Source organism: Labrus mixtus, chromosome 13 (assembly GCF_963584025.1).
Source record: "Labrus mixtus chromosome 13, fLabMix1.1, whole genome shotgun sequence".
NCBI lineage: Eukaryota > Metazoa > Chordata > Actinopteri > Labriformes > Labridae > Labrus > Labrus mixtus.
In genome coordinates this window covers 23,346,846-23,370,680 of record NC_083624.1, presented here as the reverse complement: position 1 = coordinate 23,370,680, position 23,835 = coordinate 23,346,846, and the positions used below count along the sequence as shown (strand labels likewise).

Sequence of the window (23,835 nt, the reverse complement as noted above, 5' to 3'; positions counted from 1 at the left end):
ATGCATATTTACAGTTTAAAATATTATGACACAATACTTTGGTAATGGATTAAATACTATTGGAAAATTCACCTTGCCATATTTCATGTACAAATAAATTCTAACCAATATTATTGTCATTTTTAATAATATGTTACATTTACAAACCACTCCAAGACGTTCGTAGTAATGTAGTTATAGCCTGTTTATTTACACATTTAATATTATTTTAAAATAAAACTTAAAGATTGGCCTTAATATTTACAGTCTATGGGAATGGGCTGGGCGCAATTACGTCATAACGGTGGCTATGGCAACCAACACCGGTTACTTCCGTATATCTTCGGCGGGAAATGCAAGTAACCAGGAAGTAAGTTCGTTTTGTAATCTTGCAGACACGATTTTTTATAGAAGAACAAATACAAACTTCTTATCAGAATGGATAACGATGTTCCCGTTCAGACAACAGACTGGAAGAACACTAAAGAGGCGGTGGCAATGTTTCGACGACTTCTAATTTGTTCTAAATGGTAAGTTGTATCTTAGAAATACAAAGCTGGCGTGGGCTTTTTAGAACACGGTGTTATAAACTACAGTGACAGGTAGGTTTTAAAACGAAAAAAAGTACACGACGACACAGTAAGATATTCATGTTGCTTTTATTCAAGTGTACTCAAATTATGTCAATCTGCTCTAAAGCAGGAATTATCAAAACTACTGAGCAACAATAACACAACAGACTACAAGCACATGACAATCTAACTTACTGAATATAAGCACAACCTGAATGCTGTTTAGCATTTGGATGGACAAGCTCTTCATATATTATATTTGATAAAAACAAATAACATAGGATACAGTCCTGTAAAAAGACCCTGCAATATCAGCTGTGTGAGGAAATAGCAAGATGGCAGACATGACTGCATGAAATGAAAGAATTGGCCATTACACAGGATGCCATGATGCCAGGTTAACACTGTCATCATCTACAAGGGTAGGGGTGTTACTGTGAGCAACACAGTGCTGAGGAGTGCTGGTTCACTCCCCTATTTTAACTATACTGAGTATGTGCTCTGTTTCTTTTATTTCCCAGCTCAAATTTAATGAAGGAACCTGTGTGTCTTGGGATGTGTGAGCATATGCTTTGCAGGTAATGTAACATGTTCTTTGACCTACTTACAGAGCAATAGACCTGTCTCGTTGTGAACATTTTTGTTTGAACAACACAGGTGTGGATACCATTTTCATCATCACGCACAGCGGAGTTTTTCCACCTACATATTTCTTTTTGTGTCCTCTGCAAGTCTCACTCAGAGTCTTGGTTACATAATACTTTTTTCCCTACGTATAGATATTTGAAGTAATTCAGTGGTGTTCTGTTATTAACTTTATCATTTATAAAAGGCCAATAAATGTTTTACTTTGAAAAATTATGAGTGATTGCTTTTAACACAGCTAATCTTAAAGCGACAAAAGTTCACATGTCCCTCTCATACTGTAGGAAAAAAGTAATTTTTTGGCTCAATTTTCTTTTAGAAATGATTGATACGTGGCAGGCTTTGTAGTTAACAAGTATCTCTGTTTTTTTGTGCACATAATGTTGTCTGTAAAGGCATTGTCTCTTTGTAGTGCATGGCTTATATTATAAAAGTCTTGAAGGTATTCATGTCCATATAGACAGAAACTTTAGCCTCAAGTCATTCCTTGTCTTCGTGACTGACTGGTCAATCAATTAAAAAGCTAATCAATGAGCTCATTGTATTTCTTCTTACTCAACTGTGAAGTAGACTGACTTCTAATCCAAGGTTTGTTTATTGCCTAGGTCTTGCGCGGGCCCCCGGGCAGGAGACGGCTGCGCGGTGTGTCACAGCCCCGCATGGGTGAAGGACATCCAAATCAACAGGCAGCTGAGCAGCATCGTGCAGCTCTTCTGCGGCTTGGAGTCCCTGCTCAGTCCCATAGAACAAACGGGTATATCTTAGCCATTATATAACAGCTTGAAAGTATAATTAACAATCCCCACACTCATCAGCCCACACCTCCTTCTATCGATTGTTGACCGAAACATTTAACATTTTCCTCCGCCAATCTAATCTCTGAATGACAGTATTAGTAGCTTGCTCCTGTGGTTTATTATCTTCAGCGCCCTTTGAGCATCCTGGTAATGACAGTAATTATGCTCTGCAATTAACCACAGAGGTGTTTGGGAGTACGTTTTTGCTTTGACAAAGAACTACAGGGCAACTTTCCAAGCCCTGTAGGTAAAAATGAACAAAAATGCAGAATGTTGTGGAGTATGATTTTCAAAGGAAAAGCAGGGATTTCACAATTTAATTTGATACTTCTGTCAAATACCAGATTAATTGGTTTTGACTGTGTGCATAAAGTTAAAATGTTATGTTAGTTATTTTAAGAGCTTGTTTGACTACCATTTGTGATGAAAAAAATACAAGCACATGTGTGTTCTTTTTTTTTTTTTGGCAGATTCCTCTATTGCTGAGATACCGCCACGACCTGAGAGTCCTGTATTAAAACACAAGAAGAACTTCAAGATCTGGTTCAGCCCCCGCAGCCGCAAGGTACGCTGCATGGTGGAGAAGCCTTCAGAGGTCACCGTGCCCGAGAGAAGGCCTTTTACAGAAGCAGCTACAGCACAGCCAGACTCTGTTACCGCTCGAGGTCAGGACCTGTCAGTTTTCAATTTCACCTCGTCGTCTCAAGACTCGGGCTCTGGTTGCTCAGAAGGATGCAAAAGTGGAAACTTGAACAAAAAAAAAAGGTCAACCAAGAAAAACACTGCCAGCAGGAAGGTGTCAGCGCAGGTAGCTCCAAGGACCACGAGAAAACAGGCCGGACAGACGATGAAGAAGAGCAGGCTGGAGGCTATAAACCAGCAGTGGGGACTCAGTGGGGGAATAGATGCCCGGAAGGAGAAGGAGCAGCCCTGTGCTGAAGGGGCAAGGAGGTCTAGTAAGAGGGTTTCCTTCTTAAGCCCTCCAGTCTTATCTGAAGGGCCTCAGCCTGAAGCTCCAAAGCAGAATACTGAGGAACAGAGTCCTGACAAGAGCACCATGGGGCTGAGTCTCTCACAGAGCAGTGTCACTGTGCCCAGTGACCAAACTCTGCATTGCCAGAACATGCTAGACAATGACAAACTGCCTGCAGATGACCCGAGCCCAGCTGGCAAACCTGAAAAGCAGGACAACACAACTACCCAAAAACATTCCTCAAAAAGATCCAGAGAAGAAGAAAGAGTTACTCCTTTGGAGACCACCCCTAAAAGGCCCCGGGCTTCCCCTGGCAGGAGGAGAAAATCACAGATGTCTCCCGCCGTCCTAAACCTTCCATCTTCAACCAGCCCCAGGTGTGATAAGAGCACGAAGAAATCACCAAGACGAGAGCCAGCAGACAGGCACTCTTTCTTAGCCGCTGTTGGTAAAAAGTCTCCTGGTGCGTCCTCTGGAAGGCCCACCTCAGGGAGCCCTGCAGTTATGAAGAGGAACCACAAAGGAGAGACCCTGCTGCATCTAGCTGCTATAAAAGTGGGTAGCTTTTTGAATATACAAACTCTCTCAAACAAATGGTAATATTTTCACATAGTGTTTTCAAAGTTATTTAAATCAAGAACCAAAATATATGAAACTGATAAAACCTACCTTTAAATTACAGTGAATACCATGCTGAATAAAAAGCTCCCACAATTACTGTTTTCAAATTAGCTTTAGGTTAAAGATACAAGGATACTTAATTTTAGAGATCTTTTATTCATCTGCAACTGTCATTATCAGTGATTTGAGAAAAGCTGAAAGACAGGTCAGGGTAAAGTCTCCTCAGAAGATCTTTGAATTTTACAAACTAAATAGAGTGTGATTTCGTGTAGTATCTTATAGGTAGCTATGAAGTTATCCAAGTTCCTCATATTTTCAATTTAAGATAAAGAAAAAGACAATTCCCTTACAAAAAAAAAACATAAAATATTAACACATGACCTAAAATTCTATACACTTAATTCAGCTGTTGAATAATAGTAGTGTTTCAGAATGGCATCCTGTGGAAATGCTGCTGCCCTTACTTTTCTTTTCTTTTACAACCAATGACCAAAAACAATGCTAATTCATGTCTGTTAAATTTAGATTTTTACAATGCAAACTGGTCCCCTTCATCTTTTACACCGTAGTTTCTAGCATGTACGATTAATCTTCTGGGGTAAAAGGCTTCTTTCGTGTTGGTTTTCCTCCCTCTGTCAGACATATTAGTCCTCAGATGATCGGACCATAGTGTTCCAGTCTGTTGAGAATAAAACTGTCTTGCAGTAATCCTTGTAAACACTGCAGTAATCCCCCCCCCTGGATTCCAGACAAGGTAATCAATGGCACATTGTGGAGTGCGATTGATAAACAGCAGGGCTTTGCTGACCTGGGATCAGTGACTGTGTTTGAGGGGTTTCATTTGCAGGTCTGCGGTTCTGACCTCAGGTTTGTTGTTCTCTATGTGTCCTGCAGGGAGATGTAGAGGCTGTCAGAGAGCTGCTGGACCAGGAATCTGACCCTAATCGAAAGGATAATGCTGGGTGGACTCCTCTGGTAAGACTCAAACACAAGTAAACACACATGGTCCTTTTGATTGAAGGAACATGCTGTGTCTCTTGTTGATATTAAATATATTTTTGTATGTAAAAACTTAACTATGTGATTGTGAGACATAGTTGGAGGGCGAACTCATCAAAAAGCCTTCTTCACTGTATCTTTTCTTCTCTGACCCACATTTACATATTACAATTTCTTATTAAACATATCCCCTTCTCCAGAAAACCAACACGCACTAGTAATCCCAAATGAGTTAGTAACTGCATTGTGCTGTAATAATGATTTCTTATGCATTCTTCAGTTGTCTCTAGATGACAAACTGGAAATTCCTTCAGTGCTGCCTGAGCCATTGTTCCTCCTTTGGGAACGAGCGTGAGAGTTTCTGTTGCTCTCTTATTGCAGCACTTCAAAAAGCTACTTGCTGTCAGGATGCTCGACTCAAACTTGAGTTTTCATTTTCAGTTTTGACAGTTTGCATATGATGGTATATTATCACCAAAAAAGCAGAGAACATGACAATATTAAATTTGACAGACTTAATATGTATTTGAGAAGGAGGGTGCTGTGCAACATGACATGCTACAATCATTTAGACCTCCTTGATATAGTTTTTTTATAAAGTCCTGCACTTCCAACACCAGTTCAAGTCAGAGTGTTAGTTTAGTGTTCAGCTAATGTAAGGGTTATAAGTGTCTCTTCATCATGTGACATTAAAATACACCAGGGAATGACAACACACTTTAATTCCATTCAAACATTTCCCATAAAAAGAATCAAAACTTTAAATCTTTAAAGGTCACATAATATGCTGCCATTACTGCTTTGTGTTCCAGCACGAAGCGTGTAACCTGGGTCACCTGGCAGTAGTGGAGGTGTTGCTCTCAAACGGAGCTCTGTTGAACACACCCGGCTATGAAAACGACTCTCCACTCCATGATGCTGTGAGGAACGGACACCCAGCCATCGTCAAACTTCTGCTGCACCACGGAGCCTCGCAGAACGTACTGTGAGTTCCTTCAGATGTTTTCAACACGTTCATACTGAGGTTTATTTAGCTTTCGACAACAATAATAAAGTGTTTACAGGACTCCAGACAGAGTTTGCTCTATTAAATGGTTGCTCCATGTCAAAGTAATCACATAGTGACCCACTACAAGATCAGGGTCAGACCTGTACTCAGGGGGAGGGGGGGGTGTAATGTGGTTTAAAAAAAAAAAAAGAGCTGCCGCTGGACAGGTAATTGCCTGCACAGATGATGTGCTTTCCTAAGAGGATGTTGGTCTTTTGTACAAATTTTCAAGCGCTGACTAGAAACTGACCTGAAAAGAAGATTCTCTAATCCAGTGGTTCTCAAACTTTTTCTATAATGTACCCTCATTGAGATTTTCTTTTCAGACAGCCCTATTACCAGTGCAAAAAAAGATCTGTAGAATATAACTTTATGTTGGCTACATGCAACTGTTGACTTATTCCTCTCCTAAAAATTACAAAGCCTGATGGTCATTAGTACATTTGTTTGAGCATCGTCATTTGCAGACTCTGTTCTTCTATGTTTCCTCAGTCGTTCTCTGCATTTTCTACTAACTGCTATGTTTAAATTATCAATCCATGTTCTTCTTCAAAGTCTGTGAATCAGTATTCAAACCACCTGCATCAAACATAAACATCTTAACAAACTCGAACATGATTGACCTTGTTTACTGTTTCTTGCAAAAAATGCTAACATTGACAATATGTTTAAAAAATTATCATTTTTTGATTACATTTATTAAGTAGATTTATTTTTCAAGCATCTGTTATGTTTTTTGAATCAGCGTTTAAAAGATATCTTCAGTACCCTCTGCTGTTTCCCTTTTGGTAGTAGACTCCACATTTGAGGAACACTAATGACAATTGAAACATAAAAGAAACTGAACTTTGTGGTTCTAGTTTCCATCAACATTAATCACTAATGCAGGGACAAAATAAAAAATTGTTACACCATAAACTGCAGTTTAAATCACCACCATGTAAGATGAATACGAGTTATAACCATAGAATGGATGAAGCCTGAGTGACGTCAGCTATCTGTTACTGCACGAGGCCCGGGAGTCCCATCGATGTGTGGTTGCCATGCTGGAGATCCCTAATTTTCATTCAACCTAACAACAGGCTAAGATCTGGTGTTGAGGCAGGTTTTAAGCCTCTTTGACAAACAGCAACATTGCATCCACCTGTCAGTCAGGTCGGCTATGCGCCTCAGTGTGAATAACGATTATCTTTCATAAAATCTAAAAGGATGTGTTATCATAAAATGCACCACCCCTTACAGTGTGTGCCGTTTGAGTTAATCAGACCTACCGGTATTTGTTTTTTTTATCCAGGCTGTAAAGATGTTAATTTCTACTTTAAAAACTGGCTTTTTTAGCAGCCAACCTCAAGTGGACACTCAGCACCGGAGGTTGCCACTTGGTTATAACACATCTGTGGACTGCTGCTGGCAGAGACATTATCAATCAATCATTATTATATATAGCCTCATATCATGACGAAAGTAATATAAGGACGCTTTACATGAAGAGCAGGTCTAGCATGTACTCTTCGTTATGTCATTTAGTGATACCCAGCATGAGTAAACACTTAGAAACAACAGTAACAAGTAAAACCGTCCTTTTAAAGGGCTGAAACCTCATGCAGAACCAGACTCATTGTATATTTAAGAATCATGCATTTTCTTCAAGAATTAATGTCCGTCATAGAATATGAGGCAAGCAAACCATAAACCTACAGACAAATCCAATACAGAATGACAACGCCACCTTTAAGACAATGAGTGAATGTTTAAATCGTTTAGTTGGAGCTGCGTCAGAGCAGTAGTTTGTGCTGTTGTAAAGGATTGACTTCATGAGTGAGGTCTTGAATATGCTCTTTCTCCTCCATACAAATACACAACATATCAAAGCATCTTTGAACCGAGTCAAAGTGTAGAAAAGACATCTCAACAGAAAGCATTGTAAAGTAAGTTGGTATCAATGGCATGGCTATTGTATTTCTTTGTATTACATCATGGAGGTGAATCCTGGACCAGTGCTTATCTTCCCTTTCCTTCAATTACTCCCCAGGTGCCTGTTCACCACTCACTGTACCCGGCGTTCAGTTACTACCAAGAACTGGTCCATGTTAGTGTTGTAGGTTGATGGACAGAAAATCTTCTGATGTTGATTAGTCGTTGGTTAGTCCATTGATGCTGTATCAGCATTTTGGGCTCATTAGAGACAGGGTCCTTAATGAAGGAGAGGGGGATGCCGGTTAATCATTGAGATCGATGGAGCAGGTGATCAGGGTCAGTATGTCGGTCAGTAAGCACTCTCTATGCGTTCATCTTATACGCATCATCCTCTTGTCTCCTCCCTCCTTCCTTTTGGTGGGTTTGTCTCATGACGTTGATGGGTCCCGATTGCCCGCTCTTACATTTTATCTGGTCACTGCGAGGCAAAATTACAAGGTAGTGGTTTGGACTGTCTGTCAGAACGCTGCAAGATGAATGCAATCCTTGCCACAGCACCCCCCCCCCCCCCCCCCCCCCCCCCCCCCCCCCCCACTTACTACAAACACACACACATATGCATACTCAGACAAGATGCGTACAGATACATCTGCCAAAGCAATCCCTAATGGAATGATTGGCACACAGCTCAGAGTTGGGAAATTCAGGTTTTGAATATTTTCATTGTTCCTCTGTGCATGTTAGTGCACGCATATTAAGTTTGAATGATTGGACTGTGTGTTTTCCATCCACTGTGAGTCCGATTTCACATGTATACGGCTCGCCAGGGCTGGCCATTAGAAACACCAAGGGAGGCCTGTAAACAGCTAAGTTGTTATTTGAATACTGATGTGTTTTATACAGTTGACTTTTCACTGTTATCTCCAAAACAACAGGTTTAAGTATTTTCAGAGAAGCTGCACAGCAGGACTTCTGACTATACGTCTCAGCCCTGTAAGCATATCTTACAGTACAGCACATTGTTGGACAGCCTAAGTGAGCCGTGTAGGGAAGCATATGTTATTTTTTACCAACTCAAATTGCCGTGTTTGTTTTTTCTACACTTACAACACATTTGTTTAGCTTGCTGCTAACAATTTTCCTTGGTATACTGTATGTTTAATAGATTGTGAGAGTAAAATTCCTGATGATACAGCAGTGCAATTATTTTGTGTTAATTAAAAAAACAGACTTGTGTGTGAATTGGCCTGCTCTTAATTAACAGTACGCGCCTGAAGAACTGAATCCATACAGACATTAATGAACATTACCTGTGAGCCTTATCCTGGCATGTGAATTCTAACATCGAATGGAGAAGTAATTATAAAGCACACAAGCAATGACATCCTTCATACAGTACGTAAGCACTCAAGTGAAAAAAACAAAACAAAACCATTTTCAGTTAGCCAAAAGCAGTGATATTACTGTACTTAGTGAGAACATTACTTAATACTCAATTTTAAATGAATTAGACAAAACTCTTAGATCCAGACGATATTTTCTCAATTTGGTTAAGATGTGAAAATGTTTTCAGCTTTATTTCCTGTAATCTTTGAAAATGTTCTCCTTCAGTGTGGAGAGTTTCATCTTCCTGTCATAAGAAGTGCACTCACCCACTGGACATCACATTTTATTTTCTCCCTTCGAATGACAATGTTTGAAACATTTGTAATTGGCTTGAATCAAGCTATTTTTAGGCGCATCAAGTAAAGTGCTTCGAGCCATTCTCTTGATTATTTGCGATTTACACAGTTTGACGTCAGAGTTTGGCAGACCAAAAACAAATACTTGAACCGAGTTAAATGAAGGCGTGGGGTGAGTCATGTACTGTTTCAGCTACTATTAGCATTAACACTCAGCTGGTCCGACCATCAGGACGAATCAAGAGCGGATTGTAAAAGAAGGAAATATAACTAATGAGACTTTTGATGAAATATGCACCGAGGCCTCGCCCATTGCCTCATCAGCTGCCTGTCATGTGTTTCCGTCATTAAACTTCTGATTCCTGTATTAGAGACACTGCTGAGCGGACAGAGTTCAAAAGTTCCCTCAGCTGTCGGGTGAGCATGGTGCTGGTTTTAAATATTGAATCAATCTCACAAAATCCTGTAGCACTCTTTCTGGAGGACTGCACTTGAAACAGAAAGTCGTTTTGGTAGAAGATGAATGCAGATTAAGTTCAATACCTCCACGTACAAGATGCAGAAAAGGATCAGCAAAGGCCTATTTTTAAGAGTATTGCTGTTTGTATGACGTCATTGGTTTTCAGTATAAAGGTTTTGGATACTGGTAGGTGTGATCTGAATTTGTACTCAGCTTAACATTAATATTTTAATCTCCTCCTCCCAGTTCAAAAAAAGAGTCATGGTTGTAGTGGTTTAGAACCACCACTGCCTGCCTCCCACTTGTGTACTTAGGTAGAGGCTTTTGGGAGAGTGTTTGTGACTACCCTCCTGCACAATTTTCCACGCTTTGTTATTTTTTCTTTCTGATATGCCTCTCACGTGCAGCTGCGTAAACCAGCCTGTGTGAGTGTGTGTGCATATGTATTAGTGTCAGGGATATTTTATGTTTGTTTGTATTTGTGTGTGTGTGTGTGTGTGTGTACAGGGATTGGGGGGGGCGGGGGGGTTTGAATCCAAATGAAATATTTTATGGACCAGTGGACCTATTAATTGTCCCCCAGGTGTTATCTTTGCTGACGCCTAATCTTTTGAGACGACCTGCTGGGCTTGGTTCTTCTCCTCCTTCTCCTCTCCTCCTTCTTGTACTTTTGTTCATTCTTTTGTCCTCGTCCTCTCTCCTCAAGGTGACCGCAAGGTTTTTTTTCACACAGCTCTTTCAAACTAAAGATGTATGCTTTTAAAGTTGTGTCTTTCATATACTCTACCTCTTGGGGCCAGTTGCAGATTAAACAGATCTGTATGAGGTGTATCAAAGTAAAAAATAACTGTGCTTGAATCTTGAATCTGAAAAAGTACTGTGTTGTTGCATATACTGGCTCGTATGTTTGATTAGTATATTGTAATCTAGAGCACAGATTTCAGCTCACCCTCTTATCAAACAATTACTGTATGCCCCAACAAGTGAATGACACATATGGGTGAACAGTTTCACTGAACGAGCAGGGTGTAACCTCTCCAGATTGTTTCTCTCCAAGCTCTGAGCTGGTAAATGTTGATTTAATTTTGTCCTGCTCGACCAGTGATAAAGGAAAAAAAAAAAACCCATATGTGCAGAGATTGTAATGAAAAAGTAGGATGGGATGATTATCTTGTTGGAGACGATAGACTTATCACACTTATCTGTGGAAGCTTTGTAACACAGGCAGACTGTAAGGACTGCAGCAGGTTGGCTATTCAAATTAATTTCTTGGATTTCTGGTGTAAAAAATTGCACATTATCCAAAAAAAAGTGTATTTTGGTGGATGAAGATTATTTTCTTCAGAATATGCTTTTTTTTAGAGTTTTTTAGGGTAAGAAATATCATTGTGTGAGATCTAGATCTATCCTTGTAATGTGGGACTACACTATGTGTGCATTCTTACTGAACTATACTGAACTTCTTTGCAGTATCCTGCCATGTTTTCCTTCTCAGTAACAGTGCCAACGGTTTCTTTGGCGACTATATGGTCTCCATTCTGATGCAAATGCACCCATACAAATAAAGTCTACATATTGTGAGACACTGACACACTTTTTTTTAATCCTTTGAATTTTCCTCCTCGCAGTAATCTGCATGGAAAGCGGCCTGCAGACTACGCAGTGAGTCAGGAAATGCGGCAGATTTTCCAGGAAGCCTCAGAAGGAGCCCAAAATGCTAATACATCCCTCAGCCCCTCAGCGGGTCTCTCTTTGGTACGTCTACATCAGGATGTGAATAACCAATTTCTTTTTTCTTATTCCCCTTGAAAGTGTTAACCCTATGCTTCTTAAATCCTTGCATCATAGGTCCAGGCCTTTTCAAGCCTTCTTCTTTTGTTCTTTCCCAGGTGAGTGACTGCTCGAGGAGGGATGAAATGGTGGTGTTCCTGGCCAGCAGGCTGTCACAGCCAGAGCAGCTTCATCTGGCCAAACTGGGAGAGCAACTGGGCGGAAGGATTGCTGACACATTTTCTGGCTCAGGTAATGTTTGTGTGTGCAGAAACACCTCCACAGGGGGATTCAACTTCTGCTGCTGTGTTACAAGCAAAGCCACTCAGAATCAGGGATGTTCCTAGCTGACTATTTTCCTAGTCAGTCAAATGGATATTAAATTCAGACAAACTGACTGGGCTTAATTCAGGAAAACACTCATAAAACTGTCCAAATTTAGCTCAATGTTAGAAAATGTCTCTGCTAGTAAATGACGTGACTTGGTTTGCTGAGTGTGGTTAACATTAGCATTTTTAGCACCGGCAGCCTTCAGTCCTCCTTACATGTTAACATCCACGTTCTTGTTTTAAATGTGAAAACACTGCCAACCTGCGCTGCTCCTACAAGATGCTGCCAGTTCACTGTTCTTGTTTACATAAGGGTAGTTGAGCAGGGAGAGCAAGCCCTTTAACCGGAGCTTCAGCCAGTCCATGGCTACAGCCCCAGCTAGTGGTGGGTAGCAGTATTACAGTTAAAGCCCCGGCATCGAGGGCCAACATAAAAAAATATATATTAATAATATGTTTAACCAGCTAGTAATCCTGGTGCCGACTAGCGAGAGTGATGACGGTTAACCATTTAGCCGACTTAACTCCTCCCTTCTCAGAATACCGGACACTTATGACTGCTTCTCAGTGATGTTGTTTGTGACACATGGGCTTCCATCAACTCTGCAAATGAACAGCAGCTTCCAAACAACTGCTCGGATGCTGGGACCATAGCTAGCCAGCTTACTCACTGCCAAACACCGTGATTGGTAATTAATCATGATTTGGACGCCTTGTTTAATGGAACCACCAAAAAGGCCTGTAGTCAGGAGGAAGTTTCTGCCCCAGTCAAGGTGTTTGTCACAAAGATACACTCCTTTCATCACCACAATGATGGGATTTTTTCTCTCTAATGTAAAAGCCAACAGAAGGTGCTCCAGCATAATTACTCACGGAGGTTCAGCAGTAACTAAAACATTCTTTTAGAGCTGTATACATCATTGTGATACAGCAGCTCCTTGTATAGTAATGGATGAGAGAAAACCAGAGAGCAAAAATAATTGAAATCATTCCTCATAAAATGTTTGAAGGTGCTGTCAGTGATGAATAAGCCCTAATGAAAAACAGAAGTGTTTCTCACAACTTCCTCTCCTTTGACCAGACGGCGTTAGTCGCTTTCAGACATTTTTTTCTTTTTTTTTTCAACAATCTCATCTGGAAGCTTCAATATCACAACAATCCATGGTCAATGTACAATGGAGGACAGTTTTAGCCCTGGAGATGTAATTACATTAACTGTGCTCTCTTGTTGAATGAGGAGGCAATAAGCTTGTATTTAAATTTTAATTAACCTGTAATTATGTGTCCTGGTCCCAAACATTTAATGAAACGAGCCTTTTTTTATGTGTGAACTCTTTGACAGCACTGAGAAGAAAGCTCACCAGTTCAAAGAAACACAGTAAGAAACATAATCAAATGATTTATTAAGTGAAAAAAGACACAACATTTAGTAGATAAACCAGAGCTGAATACTTAGGTATCAAACTCTGTTGCAGCTGGTTTAGGGCTGGCTATTATTATTATTATTATTGATTAATATCTTCTATAAATACACATGCATATCGTAATCTCTTGCAAAACTTTGCAATTACAGTAACATGACTTCTATAGCACAGTCAATTTGGATCCCTTTGCTGTCCGTCATCTCATCCAGTCAAAAGGTTTTTTGACATTTTTCAACTGCAAAACTACATTTCATCTCATTAACTGTATTTTGTATTAACTTTGACATCACTTTGATTATTATTATTAACAGATGTTTGCAGGCTGAAACACTGAATTAATAATGTTCTTGTATCACAGCGTTTCAGCATGCTGACATTGAATTGATCTAAAAGCAATTTCATGCCAAAATACACCCTCCTTGTTTTTCTGATGTACAATATTTTATTCAATCTTGACATAGAGAGAACCACTATAGGCCCGGGCTGAAGCTGTACTGCACAGTCTCTGTTTCTTCTCCATGAGCTGGGCATCAGCAGGGTGTCTTATGTTGAAAAATTCAAAGCACATCAGAAGATGTATTTCAAATAAACCAAATAGATTGCATGTTTACTGAAGATAGCTGTGTCTTGCAATCACATCTGGGTTGAGTCTGCATGCAAGAGAACTCTTAAGAAAAAGCAGTGTTCTGCATGTGTTGCCATCAGCGCTTGTTTTTGCTGTTTTGCCATTACACATGGTGTGCTTGACTGGCTGAGAAGCACAAAGAACATCGTCTTAAGCTGGCCATACACTAGACAGTTTTGGGCCAGATTTGCCCCCACAATGATCAGGAAGACGTGACCCGATTCTAGGCTTGTTGAATCCTCAAGTTTGTGGTTTCACTACAATTATTTTACTGCCCCCGACTGAGTTGGAGCCTCCCCCATCTGGAATCATAAATATCATTGATAGGAAAACCATGATGTAAAATAATATAATTAATAAAATTATTACGATTCCTGGTCAACTGCCTCCGACAGAAAACCATCAGGATTTCATCCGTATTGTTTTTCTCATTTTCTGTTTTTCACCACAAAACACGGCAGGAGAGCCGGCAGACAATGTCCATAGTCCTTATTTGCTTGATCATGTGAGCTTCTGTGAGATCTCGTGTCTGTGAAATCATGACTACAGGTGTGTGGTCTCCCAGTCTGTCCGAGTCGTCTAGTGTGTGCATTATTAATCTAAAAAATTATATTACGCCTGTGGTCTCCCAAGATTGAAAATTGCCTAGTGTGTGGCCAGCTTTAGTTTGAGGATGTTTTAATCTTAAATTGCCTTTGAATTATTCATCCATCCTTAACTGTGAGAAAAACACACAAAACACTCAAAAAGGTGATGCAGTCATATATGTTCATCTTGAAGCACTTGAAGCCAAATCTAAATTTGCAACCATGACATATACACACTTACTGACTGTGTAGCTGAACAGTCCACAGCTCAGTTTTGAGCCAGTCAGACACAGCAGGAGGGCAGGGAGCAGACAGCAGCTATTTTTGTATGTCGAGCACAACTCATTTGTACCTTCTCCATTTGGCTTTGTGTGTGTGTGTGTGTGTGTGTGTGTGTGTGTGTGTGTGTGTGTGTGTGTGTGTGTGTGTGTGTGTGTGTGTGTGTGTGTGTGTGTGTGTGTGTGTGTGTGTGTGTGTGTGTGTGTGTGTGTGTGTGTGTGTGTGTGTGTGTGTGTGTGTGTGTGTGTGTGTGTGTGTGTGTGTGTGTGTGTGTGTGTGTGTGTGTGTGTGTGTGTGTGTGTGTGTGTGTGTGTGTGTGTGTGTGTGTGTGTGTGTGTGTGTGTGTGTGTGTGTGTGTGTGTGTGTGTGTGTGTGTGTGTGTGTGTGTGTGTGTGTGTGTGTGTGTGTGTGTGTGTGTGTGTGTGTGTGTGTGTGTGTGTGTGTGTGTGTGTGTGTGTGTGTGTGTGTGTGTGTGTGTGTGTGTGTGTGTGTGTGTGTGTGTGTGTGTGTGTGTGTTTTGTGTGTGTTTTCTTCCTGCAGTGAGCCATGTGGTTGTGCCAGAGGGACACATGCCCACCACCTTCTCCACCCTCCTGGGTCTACTTGCTGGCTGCTGGATCGTTAAATTCAGCTGTGAGTATCAAGAGAGGTGTCGGCTGGCGTATTTCTCTGTCGATGCTATTTTTGGATTTCATGTTAAACAATGTCACTGCAGTACACAGTTACCCAGGCTACAACAGCAACAGAGTTCACCCCAAACAGATTGTATTGATTTATGATTCATAAAAACTGAAAACACATGTGGATTGTATCTGACCCCACGATCACAGCAGGGGACATTAGCCGGGATAAAACTGTAATTAAAGCAGCAGCTGTGGCTGCAAACACGGTTTACAGAAAAGAAAAGAAAACCTATTCACATGGTGGTTTGATAAGAATTGTTCAGACAAACATCTTTACTATGAATCCAAAACTCTAATATTTACCTCATAATCTCATAGATTTGATCACTTCTTGCTGAGAGATTACAGCTAACCCAGGCAATGAATGACAATAAGTTTCAATATTTATCCTGACAGCTTCCTTTCCCACACTGAAAGAAGGAAAACACTATTTGTAAATGCCATATTTTTTTACCCCCAATACAGTCATGACTGTAAATACAATTCTTAAACCTTTTTGCCTTTACAAGTCTGACTATCTTTTAGCTCTTCCAGCAAAGACTAAATGTTTAGAAGCTCTTTGGTTACATTTGACAAAGGAAAATATAAATGTCACTTCTTTAATTTATTTCCAACTCACACTATTGATAAACCTGAATTTCCACTTTGATTGCCTTTATAGAATAGTTTCAAGTGATTGGAATAGTTCTTCATTCCACCTCATCAAATATTAGATGTGAAAAGAAAGGGTTTTTTTTGTTGCCACTGTCATCAGCTTGTTAGCTGAGCAGAAAAACAGAAACATGGTGGGTGGGGGAGTAATCTTGTTCAGTCTTAAAGGTTCCATATTATGCTTTTTCTGGTTTTATATGCTCTTTAGTGTGTTTTCCATGTGTCCTGTGCATGTTTAGGCACATCTATGTGCAAAAATTCAAAGTCTGCAGAAATGCGGCTTCTCCTACGTCCTCCTGTTAGCTGCATGTAACGCTCGGTTCTAGCCCCCCTCGAAAAAAATTTCTCAGTGTGAGATCACTGATCTAAGCCCATTGGCTCGTTGTGGCAAGCCCAGCAGCTCGGTGCATGGAGCACCGAGTACATGAAAACAGACACTTTTTTTATAACTTTAGCGACTTTAACTTTTGTGAACATACTTTAGTAGGTACATAGATTAAATATATGAACCCCAAAAAGGGCATAATATGACCTCTTTAATGCAGGAAAAAACTAGCACAAAAAAGATGAGTGAACAGATGTTTGCCACTTAATGTAAAGATATCTGGGGTCGTATTCACAAAGCCTCTTAAACATTAAGAGTTGCTCCTGGGGACAAAATTCTTAGATCGTGACATTTTCTAAGAATTTCCACTCAAAGTTAAGACTAGATCCTTGTAAATATGAAAGTTATTCACAAAGCGTCTTCGAGAGCTCCTAAGGTGTAAAACTGTTCAGAGTAGTGAGGAGTACTTTTAACTGGCTTAAAAGTTTCTCAAGCTGAGGAGGAAATGGAGACATTTTCTTCAAACACTACATGAAGAATCATTTTATTGAATCATATTTGGGCAGACAGACAAATACTATTTCTGCAGACATTTCAACCTATCTATGACTTTTGTCAGTACGAAGTGAGACATGTGTGTTCAGTTGCTCTACATGTGGTCACATGCACAGGTGCATCCAATCACTAATTAATGCAAAAGTATGTCTTACAATTTATGAGACAGACATGTTAATTTCATAGTGTTCATAATTACACCATGTCTAACTAGATTTTATGATTTGGGCCCAATTGATTTCACTGTCCTTAAGGAAGCACTTCAATTTTTCTGGATCTACCAATCACCGCTACTGAAAAATGTGTCATACCTAGCAACGGGGTCAACCACTCCTCCTCACTAAGATAATGGATTCGAACTGAGGTGGATTGGAGTTGCTTTAAATGTTTCAGCTGCAAGGAGCTGAATCACTCCTAAACTAAAAATTTTTTTTTAATCTAAGTTAGGAGGTTAGGGTGTAAGACTGCCGAAAGGAGCTACGTAAGTGGCAACCATTCATCATAATCACGTTGCGTTTGCACAAGTTTTATAATCGATTTGCATCTATTTTTATGTTGGTGTTTGTTTGCTTCCTACAAGGTCACATTTTGTTTTCAGTTTACTGAATCGTTCAAAACGGCTCTATCGAAGAAGTACTCTGCCAGCGTTTGGGGGTTATGTTTGCTGCGGTAAGGTGACTCTGCATAGAACAAGTGAAAAATCTAAGGGGTAAATATTGGAGTCGTGGAACAACAGTGCAGAACAAATGGATTGTGCTGCACAAGCTGTTTCAGGTAATTTTATGGGTTTTTTGCTCTTCTGTGAATCCCAGAGAACATTTCAGCAACCATCCCTGTCACAGGAAAAAGGCTAAGATGGATAGGTATTGGCTAATACGCAGTGAGTTACTTTGGCATCAGAATTTGACTGGAAACATGAGGACATAAATATAGATTGGGCAAATATATCTTTTGGCTGCTGTCTTAAAGTCTGGAACCAAACCTGAATGAGAGTTTTACATTCGATCCTTGACTTTCTATCCTCTGAAACTTTCTGGTGAAATCAGGTTCTGTGTTCTGAATAGGTCCCTCCAAATGAAATATTTTTTTTGTATTAGTTTCTGAAACACATGAAATGTCCTGGCAAACATTAAAAGACAATTTTGAATCCGGCAGGTTTCAGGTAAACTGTTTGTGCCAGCTGCTTTGGGTAAACACCTGTTTACATGTCTGCCAGCCAAATAGAGCGTGTGGGTGACTTGGGGGAAAGGAATCTTGGAATCAATGCCCCTTCAGGCCCCCCTATCACCTGTGATGAAAAGATGGCTAGCTCCCCTCTCCTGTTTGATTTATATAAAGATGAATACTTAGCAAAAAAAAATTGCTATTCCCAGCCTGCCTCCCCAGTATCCGTGAACCAAGTCAACAAGCAGATTTTTCAGAGAAAAATCGGCTTCAGGGGAAGTAGAAAGAGACTTGCTGTCAAAGAGTTTTCTGGCACCTCGGTGTGCCCTTGACTGGTGTATCCGTCAGTAGCATCTCTTCACTGTGTGTGTGTTGAGAGAAAAATGTTTGTCTCTGCCAGAAAGCCATTTTAAGTTTGTATGTGTGTGTGTGTGTGGTTGTGTCACTGTATAAGGCTTTTTTTTTGTGTGTGGACCATTTTCAGTCCCTCCCCCTTCTCTTTTCTCCACGCAGGCTGAGCACTTGACACAGCTTGTCTCCCTCATGACAATCACAGTGGCATTTTATCTGTCTCCATCCTTGTTTTTGTGTGTGTGCGCACACACACACTCCTGCTGCTGACTTCTCGCTGTCACCTGGCTCTGTGTGCCATCGCTGTCAACTAGGCCAAGCCCGAGCTTAACTTTTTATTGTTTCAAGCTTTCTCATAGCCATTTCTCATTGGAAATGAAAACTCTGTGTTTTATTTCAAACCCATCATGAAAATCATCTTCCTCCTGCCAAACAGGGGTCCATCCCCAGCTGACAGCCTTCACTAAGCTTTCACTGAAGATCAGACATCGGTTTGAAACCTTTTATTCATCTTACACCCATCATTTTTAGGAATGGCCAACACTTTGAGAATTACACCTCTTTGAAATATCAATACTTTGTTAGTGGTTGGAGTCAGGAGGTTTTAAGGCTAGCTTAGCATTAAGAGCCGACGCAACAAAACCACTCAATTAAACGTCACAAAAGGACATTTTGTATCACATTGATGTTTCAAAAAATTTGGTTTGTAGCTTTAAAAGGCCATTTCTTTCACTTCAGTAAACCATATAGTTGCCATGTTTTTGCACAGAAACCGAAAGTTGTTCTTGCAATCTTGAAATGTCAACCTTGAGAAATAACAAGGGACAGTGCACCTCCTGTTCCAGAAATGCAACGGGGAGAAACATGTTTCTCTTCTTTATCTGTTAATCAGGACTATAGAGTCTTGTTAATGAGCTGACTGTAGAGTTGTCAGTTGGCATTTTTTATGCTGCACTATTTACTGAGCCAGGAAATCTGTTTCCACATATCTGTAGTCTTTAAGCTAAGCTAAGATAGCCAGGTTCTGATTTCTAGCTCTGCACTTATTGCAAATAGGAATGTATCTTCTTGTTGCACTCTTTGAAAGAAGGCCAAAACATACATGTCTCCCTATAGGTAAACTTGTTTTACTTTTCTATTTGTTATAATGCCTAATTTAGCCACGCTGGTTCTTCTTCCTGTTGGCTGTTTCTCTCTGGCTGCCTGTGAGAGGCTTCGCTCAGACACCTGCCCCGCTGCCCCTGCCAGAGGCAACGCTGCCGGGGAATGAACCTGGAACTCCATGTGTGAGCCGTGTGGCTTGTTGCTGTGCCACCTGTGTTTACCTGAATACTCAATTTTATCCTAACAAGAATGAGCTATTATACCCTGGATCCTGCAGTGTCAGTATTGACTTTCCTAATTTCACATCGGTCTCCAGGGGTTGTTCTCAGAATCTCATAGTTAATCAAGGAAGTGGGTTCATCTGGCTGTTCACTCATTCACTGACTCAGGAAGGAAAGGAGTTTGAGATGGGTTTTTTTCTGCATTCAGGCTTTGTGAGCATAATTAGCAAATATGCTAATGACTCTCCAGCACTAAGTGCCATCGTCCGGAGTGATTAACCCCACATCTCCCCTCGTCTCTGCCTCTAGCTCTGGCAGGGTCCTCCTCATCAATGAGAGCCGTAATTAAGGGGGATGAAGAAATTTAATTTACCTCTCTCCCCGATGTTAGAGTATGCATTGTATGTGTGTAATTTGCTGTCTCATGACAGGGCGCCTTGTTGTGACAAGATGCACACACACACAGATTTAGTGTAATAATCTGTTCATGGCAGAATTTATTTTCTTTTTTTTCTTTTTTTTTAGCTGAAAGAAACTGTGAGGAAAACAGAGCTGCTACTGAGTGTGAAAAGAATCAAGATGATGAGTGGGTGCAGCAAGAAGTACACCCTTTGTAGATGTGTATTAAGGTTGTGGGATTGAAGTTATTAGAAGTGTTTGACTGTACACAATCAAAACAGTTATTTAGGCCAAGCCTTATGCTCAGGTGTATCTCACATCCTTTATGCCTTTTTAAGTTTGGATTTCTTTAACATATTCGGTATTAGAACTTACCGAGAACAGCAGCTCTGTCATCTGTGTTTCGTTCAAAAGCATTTTTTATCTGTGACAGTGAGGGGTCATTAAAATATGACACTATTCCACTCCTCCCTATGTGCCTCTACTTTTTTTTTTTTTTTTTTTTAAACTTTTCAGTCTTTCAAGATGCTTTTTGTAAGAATTTAGAACAAAAGATGATTTCTAACTCTAAAAATGCCTCGATGCAGTCTGTCACACAGCTCCAATTTGACTCTGTAAAAACCTCAGGAGACGGAGAGAAAGCGACGATGCTCAAATTCTGCTTAAGCTCAAGATACTTAAAACGAGAGCTGCATCATTAACTCCATCACGCTGTGGGCATCTTTCTCTGTCAACAACTGCAGCTTTGCCAATGCTCGAAATTTTCCGACTCTCCGCGATAAAACAGACACAGGCTCTTGTCTCCCCCCCCCCCCCCCCCTGCAATTGCCTTGTCACCCTCTTTCAAGTCAACATAATTAGCTGTAGCTCTAATTTTTTTTCTCTCCTCTCTTTGATGCCAGGGGTGGAGGCATGTCTGCAGGCAGACAAGTGGATCCCTGAAACGGAGCACGAAGCAGGAGAAGGCCCCCAGCGCAGTCGCATCAACAGATGCAGCTTGGTAAATGAGAGGCATACAAACAAACAGAAGAAATAGATGAGTATGGATCGTCTAGACCTCTCTGTCCTTAGGAAAGAACATGTTTCAAGTGGTGGTACATTTTGTCGTCAAGCGGAATGGAGCGCCATTAAAAGTAAAGCAGGGAACACTTTTTTACATTTTGAACAGTTAATCAAAAGAAACAAAATACAGAAACATATGCAGGTTGACAAACAGAAAAACAGCAATTAGTGAAGGCAGGGTGTTTTGAGAATATTTAAGGGGGTGTATGTTATAACACAAACTGATCATGCATCAGCAAAAATTCACCACCCCCACATTGAGCCTCGGTGTTATCAGGCTCTGATCTGGCTCATGTTGTGGGGATGTTTGTTTTTGCAGCCAGCCCTGTACGTTTTTATGAGGGTAGAAAGTAATGTGAATGCAGCAAAATCCTGGAGGACGACTTACTGCAGTCCATGAGAGAACTGTGATCCCGGAGAGGATTTATTTTTCAGTTGGACAACATCTCCAAACAAAGCCAAAGCAGCTTCAGAACAGCAACAACAACATGGTTAATGTCCTGCTTTTGACAAGTGTAAGTCATGACCTCACTGGATGATAATGTGTGGGAAATAGCTGCTAAAAACATACTAGTTGCCATGAAATGTGACAGAGCTTGTTCAGTGTAAAAAAAAAAAAAAAAAAAAGGATACATTGGTCACACTGCATAGCCTAGATGGGAAAGCTGATACAGGCCTGTTTACACACTGAGCTCAATGTGCCTCCACTTTATATTGAGCTGGGTTGTGTCGAAACAATGGCAATCATTTCTCTTTTATATTAGGGGTACTTAGTGTAGATATATTTGCAGAAGTCTTCAATAAAAATATATTCTGTTCATTCATGTGAAAACATTTGAATAGCATCTATTCTATGTCAGCGACGTAAAACAATTTAATACAAAAAATGCAAGAGAAGCACTTTTTTGAGTTATATCCTTGTTGTTTTCAAAATGAGACTAATGCTAGAATTGTTGTCGGGATGACTCTCGAGACCGACATATAAAGAAATGATATGTGGCTTAGTTGGTAGTCCATCATCTCTCAACTGTAAGATCGAGGGTTCGATCCCAAGCTTCTTTAGCCACATGTCTGATTTGTCTTTGGGCAAGACACTTAACCCCAAGTTGCTCCTGCTGCTTTGTCGGCAGTGTGTATGAATGGGATTAGTTACTTCTGATGGATACTTTACATCTTATCCTCTACCATCAGTGTGTGAATGTGTAGGTGTGACATGCGGTGTAAAAGCGCTTTGAGTAGTCAGAATACTAGAAAAGCGCTTTACATGTTCAATTCCATTTCTCATTTAGTAGTTTAAGATGTCCCTGTTGTCCCTGCAGCTATCATCAATAATACTAGTAGAAATTAACGAGTAAAAACAAACCTTAGCATAGTCAAAGAACACACAGAGTCTCAAGAGAGTTAGTTTACCCCGTGAAACAGTCGAGTTCATCCATGCTGTGAATAGAAGTCTCCAGTGGCTTTATTCAATGCTGCTTTAAACAGCGATGCTACGTGGCCTAGAGTTTGTCTGGAGAACAGCACTGATTTAAAATAAAAAAACAGTCTCCTGGCTCTGTCACAAAGAAGTGAACACAAAGCATCTAGACAGACACTTTGTAACATAAGAGCCTAGATTTAGCTGCAAAGAAATAATCAGTGTTCGACTTCATCATAAACAAAAGAGGAGACTTTAATCCTTCTGCTCCTATTTTCACAAGGACTGGGGTTTCATCATTGAATAGGCAATGAGTTACTGACATAATTTATTGGAAAGATGATAATAGCTTACAGCTCTAAAGCAGGAATTAATAGACGTTTACACTAATGTTTGAATCTGTCTTTTTTTTAATCCTTCATCTATCGCAGCTCCCTCGTCTCTTCGATGGCTGTTTCTTCTTCCTCCTCGGCTCCTTTAAGGCACCTCCGAAAGATGAGCTCATCAAGCTGCTCAGAGAGGGAGGAGGTCAGCTCCTCAGCCGGCAGCCGAAGCCCGACAGCGATGTGACCCAGACCCTGAGTGCTGCCGCCTACCACGCACTGCCGGGCTCCGACCAGGCCCTCTGCACCCAGTACATCATCTTTGATCCCAAGGGGCCTCACAAGCCGGCAGTAGTGAGGAGAGGTAAGGTGTGGTCCGCTCCCTCCTCCTGGATCATAGACTGCATCGCGGCTTTCCACCTCCTCCCCGTGCCGGACCCTCAAACTGTAATCTGAACTACTCCTCTCTACATTCAATAATCATTTTACACTGAGAAATCCTGTTGTCTAAAACATCGTTATGATTTTAATGTAACAATTAAGTTGAAACAATAATGAGATGATAATGTGGCTCTTAAAATGTATTATTAAAGGAGTTATCTGCATATTTTGTTGTTAATTATGAGGTTTTTCTCCACTACATCTTAGTCAACTTTTCCTCTAAATATAGAGGTTCACTTCTGCTACACTAATTAGAATTTCAACAGAGGATCATAGGGACTAAGTGCAGAGTAGTTTACTTCTTTCTTAACTCTTAATTTTAAAAGACTAAATCAATTGATCAACCATTAATAGTTTGGAAGTGATTCTTTCGTTAGATTGTTCCTTTATACTTTCACATTTTTTAAGTGCATCTTCAGTTCTAAAAAAACA

General features: G+C 40.4%; 1 protein-coding gene across 1 annotated transcript; it reads left to right on the top strand.

The window, feature by feature from the left end:
- Positions 1 to 329: 329 nt before the first annotated feature.
- Positions 330 to 23,567, top strand: bard1 (BRCA1 associated RING domain 1). Its single transcript, XM_061054228.1, has 11 exons — positions 330 to 509; positions 1,073 to 1,129; positions 1,802 to 1,950; positions 2,464 to 3,521; positions 4,482 to 4,562; positions 5,399 to 5,571; positions 11,322 to 11,448; positions 11,583 to 11,715; positions 15,248 to 15,340; positions 21,063 to 21,160; positions 23,071 to 23,567. The coding sequence occupies exons 1-11, from the start codon at positions 418 to 420 to the stop codon at positions 23,416 to 23,418; spliced, it is 2,409 nt and encodes an 802-aa protein (XP_060910211.1). The 5' UTR covers positions 330 to 417; the 3' UTR covers positions 23,419 to 23,567.
- Positions 23,568 to 23,835: the final 268 nt, after the last annotated feature.

Coding starts and splice junctions, on each gene's coding strand:
- bard1 (XM_061054228.1), top strand. CDS start 418: ATGGATAACGATGTTCCCGTTCAGACAACAGACTGGAAGAACACTAAA. Junction 1,951..2,463: donor CAGTCCCATAGAACAAACGG/GTATATCTTAGC, acceptor TTTTTTTGGCAG/ATTCCTCTATTGCTGAGATA. Junction 11,449..11,582: donor CCTCAGCGGGTCTCTCTTTG/GTACGTCTACAT, acceptor GTTCTTTCCCAG/GTGAGTGACTGCTCGAGGAG.